Source organism: Pipistrellus kuhlii, unplaced genomic scaffold (assembly GCF_014108245.1).
Source record: "Pipistrellus kuhlii isolate mPipKuh1 unplaced genomic scaffold, mPipKuh1.p scaffold_m20_p_5, whole genome shotgun sequence".
NCBI lineage: Eukaryota > Metazoa > Chordata > Mammalia > Chiroptera > Vespertilionidae > Pipistrellus > Pipistrellus kuhlii.
The window spans coordinates 48,557,367-48,579,270 of NW_023425551.1; the positions used below are offsets into that span (position 1 = coordinate 48,557,367).

The 21,904-nt window shown below is 36.3% G+C and overlaps 1 protein-coding gene across 11 annotated transcripts in view; it reads left to right on the forward strand.

The window, feature by feature from the left end:
• The window catches only part of IBTK (inhibitor of Bruton tyrosine kinase), an 83,109-nt gene that overhangs the window by 9,826 nt on the left and 51,379 nt on the right, over nt 1-21,904 (forward strand). For 9 of the 11 annotated variants that reach the window (XM_045573334.1, XM_036415260.2, XM_036415262.2 and 6 more), the window contains exons 2-9: nt 6,567-7,248; nt 10,534-10,630; nt 11,931-12,055; nt 14,632-14,742; nt 15,859-16,029; nt 17,946-18,063; nt 18,153-18,333; nt 20,951-21,074. In XM_045573334.1, coding sequence (XP_045429290.1) covers nt 6,928-7,248; nt 10,534-10,630; nt 11,931-12,055; nt 14,632-14,742; nt 15,859-16,029; nt 17,946-18,063; nt 18,153-18,333; nt 20,951-21,074 — 1,248 coding nt within the window. In that variant the 5' untranslated portion in view covers nt 6,567-6,927. Of the gene's footprint in view, nt 1-6,566; nt 7,249-10,533; nt 10,631-11,930; nt 12,056-14,631; nt 14,743-15,858; nt 16,030-17,945; nt 18,064-18,152; nt 18,334-20,950; nt 21,075-21,904 lie in introns of those variants that run through there. The other 2 variants (XM_045573330.1, XM_045573335.1) reach the window with 2 other exon arrangements.

The window sequence follows — 21,904 nt, forward strand, 5'->3', positions numbered from 1 at the left end:
TGTCTTTTGATTGGAGCATTTAATCCATTTACATTTAAGGTTATTATTGATAGGTACACATTTGACGCCATTTTTATTCTATACCCGTGTTCCTTCTTCACTTCCTATTTCTTTATTTTTACAGTAGACCCTTTAGCATTTCTTGCATTACTGGTTTGGTGGAGATAAATTCCTTCAGTCTTTTTTTGTCTGTGAAGCTCCTGATTTCCCCTTCAATTTTGATTGATAGCCTTGCTGGGTACAGTATTCTTGGATTCAGACCCTTCCTTTGCATGACTTTGTAAATTTCATCCCATTCCCTTCTGGCCTGGTAAGTTTCTGTTGAGAAATCAGTTGCTAGTCTGATGGGGGTTCCTTTGTATGTAACTTTCTGTCTCTCTCTGGCTGCTTTTAAGATTCTTACTTTGTCATTGTTGTTTGCCAATTTGATTATAATGTGCCTTGGAGTCTGTCTTCTGGGATTCATTTTGCTTGGGACTCTGCGAGCATCTTGGATTTGTGTGGGTTTTTTCTTCTCTATTTCAGGAAAGTTTTCTGTCATTATTTCTTGAAATACTTTTTCCATGTCTACCTCAGTTTCCTTTCCTTCTGGAACCCCTATTATTCGAATATTATTTTGTTTTGTAATGTCCCAAAGCTCCCGTAGGCTCTCCTCCTGCTTTTTAATCTTTTTTTCTAGAAGCTGCTCTACTTGGGTATTTTTTTCCATCTTATCTTCTAGCTCACTGATGCGGTCCTCTGCTTCCTCTAGTCTACTCTTGATGCTTTCTATTGAGTTCTTCATGGTAGCGATGTCATTTTTTATTTCTTCTTGGTTCTTCTTCAATTCCTCATGGTTCTTCCTCATTTCTTCTTGGTTATTGTCAAATTTCTCTTCCATTCTTTTTAGCCAGCCTATGATCATTATTCTGAATTCTTGCTCTGGTAGGCTGCTTACCTCGGGCTCGTTTACTTCCTTTTCTGGTGATGCCTGCTTTTCTTTCATGTGCGGACTATGTTTTTGTCTCCCCATGGCCTCTCTTCTCAGGATGTCTGGTTATGTGGTGTTCCTTCTCCTGCGTTGATTTAAAATTTGAAAATACAAACACTACCTGGTACAACACAAGAGGCACTTAACAGGAATGTACTTACAATATTAATAACCTTTAGTAAAGGTGACCACTAGAGAAAGGCAACTTAGGGGATAGGAGAGAAGGAAGAAAGGTAAAAATAAAATAAAGAAAAATTTTAAAAAGTAAAAATTAAAATTAAAAAAAATTAAGTAAATAAAATAAAAAAAGAGGGATAAAGAGATATAAAAAGAGGAAAAAAAGTAATGACAAAATAAAGTTGGAAAACAGGGAAAAAAAGAAAGGAGAGGAAAGAGAAAGAGAGAGAAGAAGCAAACTAAAAGAGAAATGGGAAACAAACTATATATATGTGGAGAAAACTGCCATAGAACAACCACTGAACCCAGCTAATGCCAGTAACAATACTTGGAGATTAATACAAACTACAATATCCCCTATTATTAAGTAAGGCTATGATATACAGAAGTCAAAGATACAAACAAAAACAGAGTATTTTTTTTAAAAAAAAATACAAAGCAACAATAACAACACAGTAATAATCATAACAATTTCACTAACAAGCCTAAAAATTCACAATAATCAACCTTCACACAAACAATGCGAAAAGGATAGAGGGGAGAACAGTTTTTCTTTCTTTTTTTTTTTTTTTTTTTTTTTTTTTTTTTTTTTAACTAGTTAATATAGTGCAGAGATTGGTATTTATACACTTGGATCAGGGGTTGGAACATAGGTCTATAAGTATAGTGAGAGTTTTAGCAGGGGGTATACAGAAAGAATGGAGGAAAAACTAAAGCCGGAAAGGGATAGGATAAACCGTAGACTAAAAGGGTAAAGTTTAGCAAGAGAGTGATGGTGTAAAGGTCGAGTTGAGATAGGGTTGAATGATGCTATAGTAGAGATTAAAATAGAATGAAGGTTACTCCCAAGGTAAAATAAAGAAAAAAAATAAAATGGTACTGAAGAGGGAAAAAAAAAAAAAAATTGCAAAATAGCAGTAGTAATAGTGATGATAGAGATTGAAAAATGTAATAATTAAAAAGGTAAAATCAAGTAAGGAAAAAAAATCGTTTCTTAAGTAAAAGATATAAAAAATGAAGATTAAATAGAAGAGGTAAAAAATGAAAATAAAATAATAGTAAAATTAGCATAAAAATGTCCAGTAGTGGTCATTCACTTCCTCTGTTAATGTATTTGGCACTCCTGATTCTCGGCCCAAAAAGTCTTGCAGTTCCCAGCATTCCACTGCACCTCAGATTTGTAAGGTAATCCTTAATTTTAAGTAGACTATATCTTAGTTATTTGTGTCCATTTATTTTTGATTAATTAAAAGATAAAAGAAAAGAAAAGAGAAGGAAAAAAAAAAAAAAAAAAGGGGGGGGGGGCAGTTTGTAATTCAGCTCTTAGGTGTCAGTGTTACTGGTTTGACCTTCCAGTCTTTTTGGTTGCTCTGGTCTTCTTTCTCTATGGCTCTAGCTGGCAGGGTGCCAGCTGGCTCCCAGACTATCTCTTCTGGTACAGATCCCTTGTTTCCAGGAAGGCAATTTCCCCCTGCAAATTCCCCGGATATGTCCAACTGGGCAGTCCTTCCCTAGTATTCAGAAGCAAGGGGGTGAAGGGGATCAGGCACCAAGGTGTCCAGATGTTCCGCCCTTGGCGAAACAGCCGAGATTCTTAACGCTCTGTCCAGTGACCTGTGGCGTTTTAAAAAAGTCCCGCTTCTGGGGAGGATTACGTCAAACCCAGCACTAGGTGTCGCTGCAGCCTTCTTTGAGTGCTGCTCGGCGGCCGTTAGTGCGCGCTCCCGGCTACCCTGAGGGAGGGGTTGGAGCTCCCCGGCTACCGTAGCCGCCTGGGCCGCGGGACCCCGGTCCCCTAGGCTGTCCCCGCAAACTCTGACCTTTCCGTGGGTGACCGAAGAACTCCCTGGATTCCACGCGCCCGTGCCGATTCGGGCTTCTCAGCTGCTTGATGGACCTCCCCGCTGTGTGTTTTTCCAGGCCTCAGGGATGCTCCTCCTTTCCTGGTAAGATGGCGCTGCCTTCTCTCCGCGAGAGCTCGCTGGGAGAGCCGCTGCAGCCGCGGCAGTGCTGGCCTCTTGGTCAGGAAATCTTGTCCAACGGACCTTTCCTTACCTTCCTAGAGAATTCCGAAGCCCCTTAGCTGCCAATCAACATTCCCTGAGCGACTCAGACGCTGTTTCTATCTGTTCTGGGACCAGAGTCAGAACAAGTCCGACTGTTCGGTCGCCATCTTCAAGCCAACCTCTCTAACATTTTTATTTTTTTAAAGTATATTTTTATTGATTTCATAGAGGGAGTGAGAGACAGAAACATCAATGATGAGAGAGTCATTGATGTGCTGTCTTCTGCACACCCCACTCGGGGAAGGTAGCTTACAATCTGGACATGTGCCCTAACCTCAAGAATCGAACTGTGACCTCTTGGTTCATGGTCGGTGCTCAACCAATAAGCCACACTGGCTGGGCTAGTTTTAAATTTTTAAACTACTTGAGGCTTTCCTTTATGTCAGCTAACTCCCAAACACTTTATTTCTGGTTCAAATCAGTACTTTAAGGGTGAATGATTTTTATAAGGACTGTCAAATTATAAAACTTATAGACTTAAAATGGAAACGGAGCTAGGAAGACAAGGAATCATCTAATTCTACACTGTCATTCCAAATGGGGAATTGAATGGTTAAAAACTAGTTAGATTTAGGGCTTCTGACTTTCAGTGTACTTTGAAATAGGAATAGACAATGCTGATTTGGGATTTTTCATATCTGTCCGGCACATGGAAGTTTCCCCTGTACATATAGTAAACTCATTGATGTTCCTCCAAATAATCGTTTAGTAATTTTTACTCTATAATTTGAAGTATGGTGCATGAAATTTGTGCACATTAAAAGGAAATAGAGGAAATATTTTAATATTGCTATTTGCCCTTTCTCTATAATAGAAGTATCAGAGATGAAAGAAAATTAGTAAAACTTATATGAAAATATCCTTCCTGTCAGAGTTTGGGGTCAAATCCTTTCACCTCGAAATCATGTGAGACCCAGACCCGGCCGACTCCACCCTTGTCAAGCTCCACACGGTGGGGAGTGCAGCCTCAGGTTGTCCTGCCTTTCGCCTTGCAGGGGGCGCAGCCTCAGGTCCCCCTGCCTCTGTGTGAGGGCACAATGACAATTTGCATATTAGCTCTTTATTATATAGGATAGTAATATCAACCTTTTAAAACTTTGCTGTTCTGATAGGTAAAAAAAAAAAAAAAAAAAAAATAGTAGCTCATAGTTTTAATTTGCATTTCTTTTGTGTGATGTACTAAGCCTTTTTTCTGTTGTTGTTAATCCTCACTTGAGGGAGGGAGTGAAGGAGATAGACAAACAGATAATCATTGATGTGAAAGAGACATTTCCATTGGTTGCTTCCCATACCAGGGCTGGGGATTGAACCTGCCACCCAACTATACGTCCTTGACCAGGAATCAAACCCTAGACCCTTCAGTACATGGCCTGATGCTCTAATCACTGAACAACGCTGGATTTTCTTTTTAAAAATCCATTTACGTTTTTCTTTTTAGAGAAATGTGGTCATGTTTTTTTTACTTTTATTCTGTTGGTCTCCTAATGTTTTGTAGAGACTCTAAAGGAAGATTTTCCTCCTTGTTTTGTCTTTAAAATGTTTTTCCTGTAGGTTTTAAACTGGTTGCATTTATTCGTTTTTTTGTTTATAACTTATTTTTTTCATCATTATTTATCCCTCTTATACCCTCTTCCGCCTCCCCCCATCCTCCCCCCTTTGAATCACCACACTGTTATCCATGTCCCTAAGTTCTTTCTCTTTTTTTTCCATTTTTGCTTAATCCCTGCACCCTCCTCCCAAATATCCTCCCCTCATCACAGCTGTCTGCCTGCTCTCTATCTGAATCTGTCTCTATTTTACTTGTTGGTTCAGTTTATTCAATTCCAAATATGAGTGAAATCATATGGTGCTTGTTTTCTTCTGACAAGCTTATTTTACTTAGCATAATGTTCTTATGCTGTCATAAAGGGTAAAATTTTCTTCCCTTTACAGCGGAGTAATATTCCCAATGTACCATGGCTGTTTTAGCCACTCATCTACTAATAAACACTTGGGCTGCTTCCAAATCTTGGCTATTATACTAGTAAATAACGCTGCAATGAACATAGGGGTGCATATATTCTTTTGAATTAGTGTTTGGGGTTTCTTCGGATAAATTCCTAGGCATGGAATTGTTGAGCCATAGGCAGTTCCATTTGAATTGTTTGAGGTAACTCCATACTGTTTTCCACAATGGCTGCACCAGTCTGCATTCCTACCAACAGTGTACCAGGGTTCCCTTTTCTCCACATTCTCACCAACATTTGTTTTTTGTTGATTTATTGATGATAGTGATTCTGACAGGTTTGAAGTGATAATCTCATTATGGTTTAATTTGCATTTCTCTGATGATTAGTGAGGTTGAGTATCATTTTATATGTCTATTAGCCTTTTATATGTCCTCTTTGAAGAAGTAGCTATTCAGATCCTTTTTTTAATTGGATTTTTTTTTTTTTTTTTTTTTTTTTTTAGTGTTGAGTTGTATAAGTTCATTATAAATTTTGGATATTAACCCTTAGTTGTATCATTAGTGAATATGTTTTCCCATTTAGTGGGCTGCCTTTTCATTTTGTTCATAGTTTCATTAGTTTGATGGATTCCATTTTTTAAATTTTTTCTTTTGTTTCCCTTGCTGGAGGAGATATATCAGAAAAAATATTTCTAAGAAATGTGCAAGATTTTACTTTGGATCATACTTAGTCATTTTTTACTTTGAGATTATATAAAAAAAAGTCTTTTATATTTCCATCTAGTTCTTTTATGTCATTATTATGTTTGTCTTTGAGCCATCTAGAATTTTTATTAGCTTAAGGTATAAAGTATTTAAAATTATTTTTTTCAATATAGCCCCCTAGTTGTTTTGATACCTATTTTATAATTATTATCTCCTGTGTTGAAGAACTAAGTAGAAAAAACGTTAATTAGCATAGTGCCTGGACTTAAAAACTAAATGATGAGGGTGTTGGTTATTATGGTGTTTGTAGTTTTTCAGTTTTAAGTGGTAAAGGTTTGGGATGAGATTCCTATAAAGGGGGTAGATGTATCTAAGTGTGTTTATAGCTTGTGGAGAAATAGTTAGAATATGTAAAAATATAGGAGAAAAGGAATGAAAGTTTTGTAAGGAAAAATGTGAACTCCAGAGTATGGATTAGATGTTAGCCTTAACTGGAAAAAAGAAAGAATAGACTAGAAAAAAAGTGAGGATGACTGAGGTAGGTATAGAATACTATAGATGTGAAGATGAAAATTGTTAGACTTAAAAAAAAAAAGGAATTAAAGGCACTTAAATATGAAGGTAGATGTATTGTGAAATACTTGAGGAGAGTGAGAGATTTTGTCTTTTCACTTTCTCTTCCTTCTCTCTTCTCTTACAGGTCACCCTCGCAATTATGGATATTTAAAAGAATCAGACAGTGTGGAGGGGGAGTCCCCCTCCTCACTCCCCCTTGGTGCTTGAATCCAGGAATAATATATAAACTGTGGAAACTTACTTTTTAGAAAACGAACTTGTATTTAATATAAATTTTATAGCGCTATTTATAATTTTTTTGATTAAGTGCCAAAACCAATTGTACAAAGATTATAGTTTTATACTATTGCCATTAGGGTTTTAATTATAATCCTAAGCAGGCCATTTATTCTCTATAAATTTTTTCTGAATAGCACCTTTGTGCCCTGTTTTTCATTTTAAAAGGTAGTTTTATCTAAAGAAATAGCAGTTTAAAAACAATTAGGATGAATTCTTCCATCCCTGACTGCACATCAAAGTGTCGATCCCTGAAGCATGCTTTGGATGTCCTTTCTGTGGTAACCAAAGGGAGTGAAAACCAGATTAAGGCCTTTCTCTCCAGTCATTGTTACAATGCTGCAACTATCAAGGATGACTTTGGCAGAAATGCCCTCCACCTTGTTTCCTCCTGTGGGAAGAAAGGAGTATTAGAATGGCTTATTGAGAAAGGAGTGGATCCATTGGTGAAAGACAAGGAGTCAGGATGGACAGCATTGCACAGAAGCATCTTTTATGGACACATTGACTGTGTTTGGTCTCTTTTGAAGGTAAGTGTAATTTGTTTATTTAAAACTATTTTGTTTTTCTTCAAAGAAGGAGAGTGGAATACATCCCTATTTTATTCCATTAGCAATTTAGTTTCAAGGTATTCCTTTTAATCCTGACTTTTTTGGTAATATATGGGCAGCAGTAGCCAGATAGCCATATTAAAGTAATTCAACTTAGCTCATAAGCAGTTTGGAAATATTAATGAATCGGGCACTTCTGCTGAACCACTTCATGCTATCTTGGCCTTATCTCTTATTCCAGCCACAGCTATGGTGACTAATGTGCACAGGCTTCTAGTAGCTTTCTGTAGGTATACTCTGCATTTCCTTTCTGGCATGCATTGCATGCCGTTGATTTATGCCTCAGGGCTTTTCAAATGCATGACCAGTTAAAAGTATGGGAGAGTTCAAGTTCCTATAAGAGCAGCTCTCCATTAATGAAGAATGGGAACCTGGAACCAGAGGTAAATACTTCCTTCTTCCCTTTGTTCCTTGATAGGACAATTATTCTGTAGTATATTTTATAAGGTCCTGGTAGGATCATGCACTAGTCTCCTTAAAAGTGGCCTATTCAGTAACTCATCCTTGTATTGTTTTTTGATCTTCTTTCCTTGATTTACTCTCCTGGTCTCTCAGTACTGCTTTCTAGAATGTCTTCCCAAGAAAATTACCTGTGTGCCAGTCTACCTTATGCTTTGTTTTGGGGAAGACAGTAAAAACAAAAACAGTTTTCTATACTTGCAGGTAGACATTTCCAGTAGTGTTACTAGTGGAATAGATGTGTTTAAAGTCCATTTGCTCCTTGTAGGGCATTGGCATGAAATGCTCAGGCTTATAAACTTGGTATATACTTTGATGTTTTTTAATATGCTAATGGATTTATCTTCTGTTTTGGGGCTCTTTAAAGAGTTGTTTTTTTTTTAGTTTTCACCAGAAGGTGTGTTTTTATTGATTTTTAGAAAGAGAGGGGCTAGAGAGAGAAAGAGAAACATCAGTGTGAGAAAGAAACATAGAACGGTTGCCTCCTTTATGCGTCCTGACCAGGAGTCGAACCTGCTACCTTTTGGTGCAGGAGATGAAGCTCCAACCAATTGAGCCACGCTGCTGGCAAGGGCAAGAGTTGATTTTTGAAGAAATGGGATAGAGTACACACTGGTCGTCCTGCTACTTTTAGAATTTAAGATAAGTATGTTAAAGTTTCAGAGCCCACCACTTCTAGGGAGCTCTAAAACAAAACAAAAAGTCCCTAGTCCTTTCTGTAGGTTGGGCTACTTGGGTAACACAGTATATATAGTCTTACAAATGTTCAGTTAGTATAAGTAAAGTTTAGAACAAATTGACAAAATTTTCAAAATAAACTCTCCAGGGATCTAAGTTTCTGGGATCCCATTTGTCATTCATAGCTTGGAACACTCTGCCCTAGAATATACCTGCCATACTCTGAAAAAGGCCAAGTTTAGGTCTTCCCATGTTGATTTATTGTGTCTAATTTTTTTGAAAGCAGTAAGCAACATAAAGTTTTAAATTTATTATTATCTTAGATTACTTCAAATTTTGTTTCACTTATTTTCTCACTAATAAGTGTTTTTTGTTCATTGACAATCCTTGTGAAATTATAACCATCTGGAGCATAATAAAGTTAGAATTGGTTTTAGTTTATTAGAATCCATTGCTATGAGGTTATAGGGGATTTCTCTTTCCTGAATAACACAAAACCAAGCATGCCAACATGTCACAGAGTTTAAAAACTTCCTTGTTCATCTCAGCCTATAATTATTCAGACAAATTCTGTGTGTGGACAGGCAGTGATGACTCCTAACAGTTAAAATAGAGGTGAGTGTTAGTAATTGTTTAATGTCTTATTAAACTACCAGAAAATATTAGAAGTTATTCTTTAATATTTTTTAAAATATATTTTATTGATCAGAGAGAAAGGGAGAGGGGGATGGAAACAATGATAAGGAAAAAACATTGATCTGTTGTCTCCTGCATGTCCCCTACTGGGGATCGAGCGCACAACCTGTGTATGTACCCTGTCTGGGAATCGAACTGTGACCTCCTAGTTAATAGGTTGACACTCAACCACTGAGTCACACTGGTTGGGCAGAAGTTATTCTTGAAAAGGAGTACATTTTATTTATTTATTTAATTAAAACATATTTTTATTGATTTCAGAGAAGAAGGAAGAGGGAGATAGAAATAAATATCAATAAGATAGAGTAATTGATTGGCTGCCTTCTGCACACCCCTGTTGGGGATTGAGCCTGAAAACCCAAGCTTATGCCCTGACAAGGAATCAAACCCTGACTTCCTGGTTCATAGTCAACACTCAACCTGAGCCACACTGGCTGGGCATACATTTTATATTTAAGAAACTGTAATGATAAAGTAACAGTAATATGATTTGAACCAAACTTTCTATCATCCCTTACCCTCATTATGATTTCAAAGACAGAAAGTGTGGTGATAAGAATAGGATTTTCTATTTCATGTTTGAATTTTAATTGTAGAGACATAAAACTATACAGATTACTTTAAATTCATCCTTAAACACACACACAAAAGTAAAATTAAACAATGCTATTAAAAATTTAAGGAAACACATGAAAACATCATAAAAATAGAAATACAAGAATATAATCTCATTGTCAATAGATACAATAGAATTCAAGGCAAAAAGATATGGAACATAGTTGGTCACATTATTTTTATATACAGAAAATCCTATAAATATTTTTCTGCCGTTGCCTTGATATCTTTTTAATTCTCACTTGAGAATATTTTTCCCATTGATTTTTAGAGAGAGTAGAAGGGAGGGGAGAGACAGACAGAAACATCAATATGAGAGAGACGTACTGATTGGTTGCCTCCCACTTGCACTCCAATTCGGCCAGAGATGAGCCTGCAACTGAGGTATGTGCCCTTGACCTACATTCAATCTTCAGTCCATGGGCTAACACTCTAATCAGGAAGCCACACCAGCCAGAGCTCATTTTGATTTGAAATGTTTCTTATTTCTTCATATTTTTTTGGTCTTTCCTCAGTCTACCAAGAATTGGGTATTTGATTTCTCTTCTGTGTGTGAGAAAAATATGTGTTTGGTCATAGGAGTTCATTGTTATTCAATGTTTATTTTTTAAATGTCTTTATGAGCTTAACCTGTATTTTTGATAAGAATAAAATTAATGATTCTAGGTAAATGGTTAAAAATACATACATACAACTATGTATATATATGTATACTCACATATTTTTTCTTTTCTTTTCTTTTCTTTTTTTTTTTAGCATGGTGTTAGTCTGTATACCCAAGATAAAGAAGGCTTGTCAGCTTTGGATCTTGTAATGAAGGATAGACCAAATCATGTAGTATTCAAAAATACTGGTAAGGAAATTTCACACACATATATTCCATTAAGGTGCAGCTAAAAAAATTTTAATGACATTTTATTCTTGTTAAATATCTAAAGAAATTTGTGTTTATATCTCTGCAAAGAACTTTTTCTTTGGTAAATGTGGGTTGATAATTTTGGTTTTCCAGAACACTTCTATTTTACATTTTTCAATTTTAATCTATTTTATGTCTATACAATTGAAAACAGCCTACAAGAGGAAAGGCATTTAGAATTTTAGCTACTGTAAAGTCATTAGTGTGCATCTAGAAAATAGCATCCACATTTAAGTTAGCGGGGAAAAGGAAATGATTCTTCCACCTGTACATTCTTCTAATTCTACTTATCCCTCCAATTTGCCCTTTGACCTCTGGAAGTGGAAATTGGCTGAAAAAGAGAATATATTGAATATTTAAATGGGACACTCTAATTTTCATTTAACTAGTGGTCAAGCTAAGAAAGGACTCATTCTTCATTTTATTTCTACCTTGGATACTATATTACAAAGGAATTATATGAGCCTTCCAAAATAAAAATGAAAGTTCATATCATAAACTTAGCTGTGATTAGGTTTTATCACAGTTTAATGGGTACCTTAATCAATAGTTTTATTTACATCAATAAGGAGCAAGCCATTGAAAGTTAATATTTCTAGCCCGGCTGGGTATGGCTCAGTGACTGAGCAACATATGAACCAGGAGGTCATGATTTATTTGATCAGGGCACAGGTCCTGGTGGCAAGCTAGATCCCTAGTGGGGGGTGGTGTAGGAGGCAGCCGATCAATGATTCTCTCTTATTGATGTTTCTCTCCCTCCCTTACCCTTCCCTTCTGAAATTAATAAAAATATATTTAAAAAAAATTAATATTTCTGTAGGAACAGTAATCAATATCACATTTGCTTTATTTAGGATGTTTTTCTATATGTGTGTTAATAACATTTTATGTTCAAGTATTATTTTCATGGAGACTAAGTGGTTATGGCAGGTGCTATTTTAGTCATTTGGTAGTTAAACTTTAAACTTCAGTTAAACTTTAGAAACAGAACAAATAATAGATTGCTTACATTGAGGCAGGCCTGGGATATGGATTTTATGATTTCTGTTCTTAGAATTATATATTAGTAGATTCATAATTTAAAAGAGAATGCTGGAAACATCTTTCTAAATATGGTGATTAAATTTCTGTAAAGAGTCATGTGAAAGGTAAAATGATTAGTGGAATATATCTATAATTGAACTACACTAATATTTGTCTTAAAATATAAAAGTATAAAAATTAATTTTCATTGTAGATCCTACAGATGTCTACACTTGGGGAGATAATACAAATTTCACCCTGGGTCACGGAAGCCAGAATAGCAAAAATCATCCAGAATTGGTGGATCTATTCTCCAGGAGCGGGGTTTATATTAAACAGGTATTTTGAAGTACAATTTAAGTATTTTTAGAATTAAAAAGAACTTTGATAGCTCATCTTTTTTTTTCTTTTTTCTTTTTTATAATATATTTTATTGATTTTGTACACAGAGGAAGGGAGAGAGATAGAGAGTTAGAAACATCGATGAGAGAGAGTCATCGATCAGCTGCCTCTTGCACACCCCTTACCTGGGATATGCCTGCAACCAAGGTACATGCCTTTGACCGGAATCGAACCCGGGACCTTTTGGTCCCCAAGCCGATGCTCTATCCATTGAGCCAAACCGGTTTCTGCTGATAGCTCATCTTTTCATTTACCTTATGTTAACTTTGTTGAAGGTATGATAATATATTTGAATGAAGGAATCAATCAACAAATTTACTAATTTATTTTATATTTTGTTAGCTTTAATCATATCTATTCGGTGTAAAATAGTGTAAAACTGCAAGCTATTTTTCAAGCACTGTTAGAAATTCAGTTTAATTTTAAAAAGGTAGAGTTTAATTTTTAATTATCAGTTTAATTTTAAAAAATTCTGCTGATTTTGTTGCTTTTGGTTCCTAATATATAAAAATCCTGGGTTGGAATGGCCAAGGCTCGACCAACTGGAAGTTGGGTTGTGGCAACCCAACATTGACTGCTTCCACTGCAGGTACGGTGCCCCAGCACTGACTGCTGAGGGGGCTGGGAATCAGGGCCAGAGAGAGGATTGAAGAGGGAAGCAGGGACTGATCAGTTGCCTCTGTTTCAGCTTTTGATCAGCACTTGCTTCTTTCTTTCTCTCCCAGTTTGGCCATCAGCATGCCTCCATTTCTCTCCAGGCCTCTAAGGGGGCTGCTGATTAGCCCTACCGTTATGATCAGGCCCTGTTGATAGGCCCAGAGACACTGATGCTGACTGGCATAGGAACTGACCAATCAGAACCAAATGTGGGTGCTATAGGGAGTCAATGGCTGCCTAGGAGGCAGAGCTTTTGACACTTACTGACATTGAAACTGCCTATCAGAACCAAATCTGGGTTCTTTGGGGAGCCAGTGGCTGCCTAGGAGGTGGAGCTTTTGATGCTGACTGGCATAGAAACTGACCAATCAGAACCAAATTGGCCAGCAGAGGAGGGCAGTTGGGGATGAGATTAGGCTGGCAGGGGAGGGAGGTTGGGGGTGAGATCAGACTAGCAGTGGAGGGCAGTTGGGGGCAACCAGGCCAGGAAGGGAGAGCGGGTAGGGGCGATCAGGTGGGCAGGCAAGTGATCAGTTAGGAGCCAGCGGTCCCAGATTGTGAGAGAGTTGTCTGACTGCTGGTTTAGGCACTAAACAGACACCTCTCAAAGGGTCTCGGATTGTGAGAGGGTGTAGGCTGGGCTGAGGGAAACCACCCTCCATGCATGAATTTCGTGCACTGGGCCTCTAGTAAAATTAGAATTTTTCAAGTTGTTTCTCAAGTGAATTCATTGTTGAAGCTCAGTATTACTAGTTTTAGGTAAGTGAACCTGAGTTCTTCAATATAAGTAATTATAAAATTAACTGATAAAAGTGTAGAGATTTTATCTTGGATATTTTATCATTATGCTGGATTTTTTTCTTCCACTTCTATGGATTTTACTACTGTTAACATATTCATCTTTCTCTTACACTTTGTGTGTTTCTATCTCACTCTCCCTCTCTATAAAAACAATTAAAAAATATAAATGCAAATATTTTTTTTAAAATAAAAAGGATTACTAAATGGTATTAACATAATATAAATATGCTGCACTTAAGATGCATTTGAAAATATAACAGTGTGGCCTAGGGGTTAGGTATGTAAGTACATGCATGTTGATATGTAAGTGTGCTATTAAAGATATATTAGACAAAATTAGAGAAATAAAAAGGACTGTCTACCCCACATTTCCCATATATAGATGATGTTTTTAAAAATGCCTTTACCTTGCCGAAACCGGTTTGGCTCAGTGGATATAGCATCGGTTTGTAGACTGAAAGGTCCCAGGTTCGATTCCGGTCAAGGGCATGTACCTTGGTTGTGGGCACATCCCCAGTAGGGGGTGTGCAGGAGGCAGCTGATCAAAGTGCCTCTCTCATCAATGTTTCTAACTCTCTATCCCTCTCTCTTCCTCTCTGTAAAAAAAATCAATAAAATATATTAAAAAAAAATAAAAATGCCTTTACCTTAAAACATTTCCATAATTTAATAACACATCACTATTTGATGATTTTTATGCTTTATATTGTACTCTGCTCAGTTCTTGCTGTTTGGGAAACAACTGAGTTTTTATAGTTGAAGATTTAAGATTTGCATTTTCCTTTGTTTAGTCTCTTTATTGGTAACCTGTGCTAATTCCTTCTTTGTTCTTTTTTCTCATATGTCTGGTTTTAAACATAGTTTTAAAATAAAATGTGTATGTTTGTAATTTTTATTATGGAAAACTTGAAACATGTACGAAGTAGAATAGTATGAATACCAATGTACCCATCATTCAGCTTTAAATAGTTAGCAATAATCTATTATTCATTTAAAGTAAAATTAAGAATATTTTATTTGGAGAATTTTAATAATATTTTCTTGTTTTCCTACAGGTGGTACTTTGTAAATTTCATTCAGTGTTTCTGTCTCAGAAAGGGCAGGTTTATACCTGTGGTCATGGACCTGGAGGACGTTTAGGCCATGGAGATGAACAGACATGCTTGGTAATTGATATATTTAGGTAACTTTAGTAAAATTTTGATAAACTGGAAGCTTACATTAATCAAAAAAATTTTTTAGCCAAATATAAGGAGAAAATAATGTACTAATTACTAATAGATTTTTTAAAAATATATTTTTATTGATTTCAGAGAGGGAGAGAGATAAAATATTAATGATGAGAGAGAATTAATCAGCTGCCTACTGCATGTTCTCCATTGGGAATTGATCCTGTAAGCCGGGCATGTGCCCTGAACAGAAATTGAACCTGTTTCGTAGGTAAATGCTCAACCACTGCGCCATACCGGCCAGGCCCCAATAGGCAATTGATTTTAACAATCAATAATTTTTCTAGTGTATCATGTTCAAATCAGATACGATACTAAATTGTGAAGCATCAAGGAAGAATTTTCTTTTTATAGCAAATATTGGGAAGGAACTACTGGTATATTTACCGTTGATTAAAGGGTACTTTAAAAAGGAGAGAGATCCCTAGCCAATTTGGCTCAGTGGATAGAGCATCGGCCTGAGGACTGAAAGGCCCCGGGTTCAATTCTGGTCAAGGGCACATGCCTGGGTTTCAGGTTTGGTCCCCGAGGAGGGGGCGGGGGCATGCAGGAGGCAGCTGATCAATGATTGTCATTAATGTTTTTATTTCTCTCTTAAGTCAATACAAATTAATAAAATAAAATGCTATTATAATTTTGTGTTTAGGTGAAGAAAATGAACTACTGAGAAGTTAAGAGATTTGATTTTCAAATAGCTAGTAAATATCTCATTGAAGGGATGATTTGTTTCCTGTATTTATTTTTTTAATATACCAATGAGTTCTTTGGCTGAAGAGTTCCCTTTATCTCTATCAAACAAATTTGTACTTGGTGTATACTAAAGGCTCAAAAATTATTTGTTGCATTAAATTATTAAAGTGTCTTACTAGGCGTTTTATGTTTTACTTATTATTAAAATTTAACCAGAATTTTGTTAAACTCATCTGTTCCTTGCTGAATTGTAGAATTTATAGAGCAATGTATCAGTCATATCATTTTATACATAGTATTATCAGATTCTATTTGTATACCTATATAAATGGTTATTAAACTAAAGTTAATTTTATTTTGTAGGTCCCTAGGCTTGTGGAAGGGCTGAATGGTCATAATTGTTCCCAAGTGGCAGCTGCTGAGGATCATACTATTGTATTAACTGAAGATGGATGTATTTATACATTTGGTCAGAATACTTTTCATCAATTAGGAATTATTCCTCCACCTTCCATTTGTAATGTACCCAGACAGGTAAACTTCTCTTTTTTTAAACAGTAAGGTGGCTATTTGCTATAAAACCTGTATGGACAAAGGGATGGAAGGTATTAACAGAGCAACTTATTTTATTTATATTCAGTGACATATATTTTTCACAGGAGAAATTAAACATATATAAATTAACATTTATTTGGAGTACGAAATAAAGCACTTGGGAAATTAGGCACTAAACTGCTTTAAACTTCTAAATACTCATAAACCAAGGGGGACCCAGATTTTGGAGGTTTAAGGCCTTACAAAAAAAACCCAAAAAAACCAGCTCTGGCAGTGGTTAGGGCATCAGCCCACACACTGAAAGTGTCCCTGGTTCCATTCCCAGTCCAGAGTACCCGGCCCCAGTTGGGGTTTGTGCAGGAGGCAACCAATTGATGTGTGTCTTACATCCATGTTCCTCAGTATCTTCCTCTTTCTCTCTCCCTCTCTCCCTCTCTGCTCTCTCACTTTTCCCCTCCCACTCTTTCTAAAATCAATGGAAAAAATATCCTCACGTGAGGATTAACAACAATAATAAAAAATAATAAATAATAAAACACACCAACTTTATAAATACAAAATGAGCTATGCAAATGAGGCACCTAGAAGTCTAAGCATACCTCTGCACAGAAATTATACCTGGCAAGCTGATATGATGGAATATAGATAAAACGCCACTGCTCTTTGTTATACTTTCCCCCTCCAATTTGTACAACCACCACCAGAAAGTACTCTTCCCTCAACTCAGGGACCTAGTACACAGAAGTGAGACTGATGTTCTAAATTAATGTTAATGGAATCATCACCATAATAAATGTGATTTCAACTCATAATATGTATTTCAAATGTTAAATCTCTTCACTGGATTTAATCCTCCGGATTTAAAGTTATTTTTAGATACACATTTGTAATAAGCTTTTAAATCCAATGATTTCCCATTTGGGATGACTAATGAATCAATAAGAATTACCCCAAAATAATTGGAGATAGTTTTCAATCTGTGGTACTTCTTTTCTTTTTTTTTTCTTCTAATCCTCACCCAACGATGTAATTAGAAGAGTAATTGGGAGAGGAAGAGAGGCAGGCAGGCATTGAAGCAAGAGAAACATGGATCTGTTGCCTCCTGTACACACCCCATCCAGGGATCAAACCCACAACCTAGTCCTCTGACCAGGAATTGAACATGCAACCCTTTGGTGCGCAGGACAGCACACAAAAACTTAACTGAGCCACCCGGCCGGCATATCCAATGTGTGGTACTTTTTTTAAAAGATCGATTTCCTTCCACTGGAATGTGTGTCTATGTAGTCATTTTGTAAAACTTCTTTAGGAATGGTAGATACTTCCTTCCATTTTTATTCTCATTGTCAAAGCTCTAGGTTGATAGTAGTATATCTGAGTATTCTCAAGTGGGGGCAGTTTTGCTCTCCAGGAGCTATTTGACCATGTCTAGAACATTTTCAGGTTCAGTTGGGGGGGGGGAGTGGGAGTGGTGCTACTGGCATCTAAGGATGCCTTAAAGTCTAAGAATGCTGCCCGATCTACAATGCCTAAGACAGACTCTGACAGCAAAGAATCATCTGGCCCAAAATGTTATTAGTGCCATTCATGAGAGACTCTGGATATGTCAAATTTAAAAGCACCATGTTTTCTAGTATGGATGAATATGCCTGTTTTGCATATTGCTTTTTGTATATTAAAACTGCTAACAAAGTGGCTGCATCAAAATGTCTTGCATTCTGAGAAGAGTTGGGGTCTAAGAGCTAACATCTATTAGTGACAACTGCTTGAGCACTTGAGGAAACACTGGTAGCAAAAATGCCATATATTTGCTATCTGTTCTACTGGATCTTTGCAAAATTGTACTAGTTAATAGATATATAGTAAATTGCAGTCTTATTTGTCTTTTGTAATAGATGCAGGCAAAATATCTGAAAGGAAGGACAATCATCGGAGTAGCAGCAGGCAGGTTTCATACAGTGCTATGGACTAAAGAAGCTGTTTACACTATGGGACTAAATGGTGGACAACTGGGTAAGAAATCTTTGATGACTCTATCTGAAAAATAAATTGGATTCTTAAAATGGATATTTTGTGATTTGTATACTTGTGTAACTTTTTAGGTTATTTATTAGATCCCAATGGAGAGAAATATGTAACTGCTCCTCGTCAAGTCTCTGCCCTTCATCATAAGGACATCACTCTGTCTTTGGTTGCTGCAAGTGATGGGGCCACAGTCTGTGTTACTACAAGAGGAGATATTTATTTACTTACAGACTATCAGTGCAAGAAGATCGCTTCCAAGTATGTGTATTTCTCTGAAAGAAACATAATTCTTGGTTTGTGATACAGTCATCATTGGTTCATGTGTAGTCTTTTTTATATTGTGCACTTATTATTTTTAAAAAGATGTTAATCATATTATCATGGACTCAGTCCAAGTGTTTTTACCTGATGCGCGCGCGCGCGCGCGTGTGTGTATATATATATATATATTTTTTTTTAAAAATATATTTTATTGATTTTTTTACAGAGAGGAAGGGAGAGAGATAGAGAGCTAGTAACGTCAATGAGAGAGAAACATCGACCAGCTGCCTCCTGCACACCTGCTGGGGATGTACCCGCAACCAATGTACATGCCTCTGATCGGAATCGAACCTGGGACCCTTCAGTCCGCAGACCGATGCTCTACCACTGAGCCAAACCGGTTTTGGCTTGACTGGTATATTTTTAATCTGTATAGCCAGCCTATTATTATCTGAAAGCATGTTATAGTAGCATTCAGTAAACTAGCGGTTGGCCAATCAAAATGCCAGTTACAGTGGAAAATCGTAACATGAAGGTTTTAAGTATGGATGGGTCCACCTTTTGGAGTTCCCTGTGTTTCCTGTGTAAGTCATAATGTGTCATCTATGATTTCATTTTGAGTGATTTAAGGAACTAGTGCTTAAAAACAATTGTGAAGTAAGTTAAGTGCAGAATCCTCTAATTTTCATACATTTTCAATCTTTTATAGTTGATTAATCCATATCTGATGTAATAGCTTTGTTTTTTTTTCCTATTCATATTTATCATGTCATTCCTAAGTATTTAACTTTTATAGAGAACACTCTTTGAGACTAATATCTTATTGGTTTACATAATATTTCTTTATATTCTACTAGAGGCTCGGTGCATGAAAATTCATGCACTGGAAGGGGGAGTCCTTCAGCCTGGCCTGCCCCTCTCACAGTCCGGGAGCCTTCAGGGGCCGGAGGCTATCAGGGGAAGGTCGCGTCCTCATCACACCTCTGCTGCTGCTACTGCTGGCAGTGCAAATCTTAGCCGGCCTGGTTACCTGAGCCTCGGGCGGCCCTGGATGGCTGGGCAGCTGACATCCAAGGTTTGCCTGCACCTTGGGCTGGCCCTAGGTGGCTGGGCAGCTGACATTCTAGGCTTGTCTGTATCTTGGGCCGCCAGTGGGGACTGGGCAGCTGCCATCAGAGGCTTGCCTGTGCCTTGGGCTGGCCCTGTGTGGCTGGGGACTGAGGGAACTGGGGGACCCTGGAGCCATGCACCTGCTGCCCCAGTGGGGGTGAGGGGACTGGGTGCTGTCATCTTACGGCTGTGGGCACAGCCATCTTTGTGAGGGTGTGAGGGGCAGCATATTCCCTGTTTATTATTAGATAGGATAACAATAATATTATTATTATTAATAATATAATAAATACAAGTAGAGAAATAGATCTTTGACCCCAGAAGAGTATAGCTCAATTAGTGGAAGCAATAGTGTGCAGGAATTCTAGAGAGTAGCCATCTAACTTAAAAAATAATCAGGCATTGAAATTGAAATGCAATGAAAATGCTTTTGCTAATATAAATGAGATGGTAACTTCATAAATAGATACCATCCCTGAAATTAACTCATGAGCAGAAATGTCAATCATCAATTTGTTACAACTTCTGGTAACAATTGAAAGGTTATCTATTATATATGTCATATTTGTTACAGAAACATGAAAATGTGAGCATACATGTTCCTTAAAACTGACTAGGGTTTTTGTCAGTATGAGGTGATTTGTGGAATATTAGTTTTTTAGTTAACATTTATAAAACTTGCCCTGGTGACATTAAATTACATAAATATGTTATATCCAAGTTTTCACTAAGAAAATTCATTTGTTGCAGATTGTTACAACATAGTAATTTTGAAATGAAAAAAATCGTAAATGCAGACAGAATATCTTAGAGCGAGGATAATCATGGCAGTAATAGCAGGTTTCACACAATTCTATAGGCATATCCCATGTGCAGATATAATGAAATGTTTGGTTAGTGGGTGAGTTATTAAATGAACAATATTGATAATTTTTATGGCAGCCGTATCTATTTAGGGTTGTCCATATTTGAAACTAAGGATTTCTATTTTGTTTTGAGGTTTAAAAATTTTCTTTTCTGATAAAATGCAAATACCACATTTTCCGGTGTATAAGACGACTTTTGAAATGAAAAACAGTCAACCGAAAATCGGGGGCAAAAGACCAAAATTGCACAAAAATTACCTGCAGATCTTGACGGCAAAGTAAGTCTTCTCTTTGAAGTGGGGGGTAGTCTTATACAGTGAATATAGGCCTAAACCTATGTTTTAACTGTAAAAATTAGGGGGTCGTCTTATACACCGGAAAATACGGGTACACTTAAGAACTTTTAGCTTTATCAGCTACCAGTATTTAAAGTAGAATGAATGTGTGCATTAGCAAGGTGGGCTTTAGGTGTTCAATGTGTATATCTGTATGAAAAAGGATTGCCATAGAAAAAAACAGCTGCTGTATAGGGGAATTATTGTTTGAATAGTAATTTCTTTAAAATTGAGCATGTGTATTTTAGAGAACATAATTTAGACTTTTTTTTTTTTTTTTTTTTTTTTTTTTTTTTAATCCAGACAGCTAAACTTGAAAAAGGTTCTTGTATCTGGGGGCCGTCTGGAATACAAGGTTGATCCTGAACATTTGAAAGAAAATGCGAGTGAAAAAATTTGTATTCTTGCAATGGATGGAGCTGGAAGGGTGAGTATATATTTATGTAAAAGCGTAGTAATCTTAATATCAGTTGGTAGCTGTGGAGGACCTGATAATGTGTAAATGTATTCCCATGATAGTGATGACTTCTCTTGACTTTGTTTCTCAATTTGTTTTGACATTCAGTACTAATTAATATGGAGCTGGTACAATGACATTTAATGTAGCATAGTATTGCTTTGTTAAACTGTAGTTTAAAATATCATTTACTGTGCTTAAAATGGAAATAAGTAAGGGATTTTGATGGGTTGTTTTATATGTACACAGTATTGATAAATGATACTGAATTACATAGATCTGAGCTATGTTATATAACTACTCTTTAAAAAAAGTTAAGCAGGCGATATTAAAAATTTGATGCATAATTGAAATTTTTTCCCACAGATTCAGTTTTAAACAAATATATACATAATATGTATATGCAGATATTATAACTATCTTATATAAAAGATAATGTATTTCTAGAGCACTATATAAGGAATCATTTCTTTTCATTGAAGTAAATCCTATAGAGTTTTAATTTTAGTTCCCTTTTCAAACATATTAGTATATTTCTTTAGTAAAACTGTTAATTAAAAAAATACATATTATACATTAGTACACTGAAAAAATTTTACACCGACTAGAAAAACAGGTTGCTTACTGCTTTTTGCTATAAAATAAATCATACAATTAGGATATTTTTCTGATGTTTATAAAGTGCTGTGAAATTTGACATTTTAGAATTTGAAGAATTAAAATCATAAGGCTTCACCTACAGGTATACTACAGGCATAAAACTATTGTAGTTGATCATTTTAAACTTTTTAAAAATTATT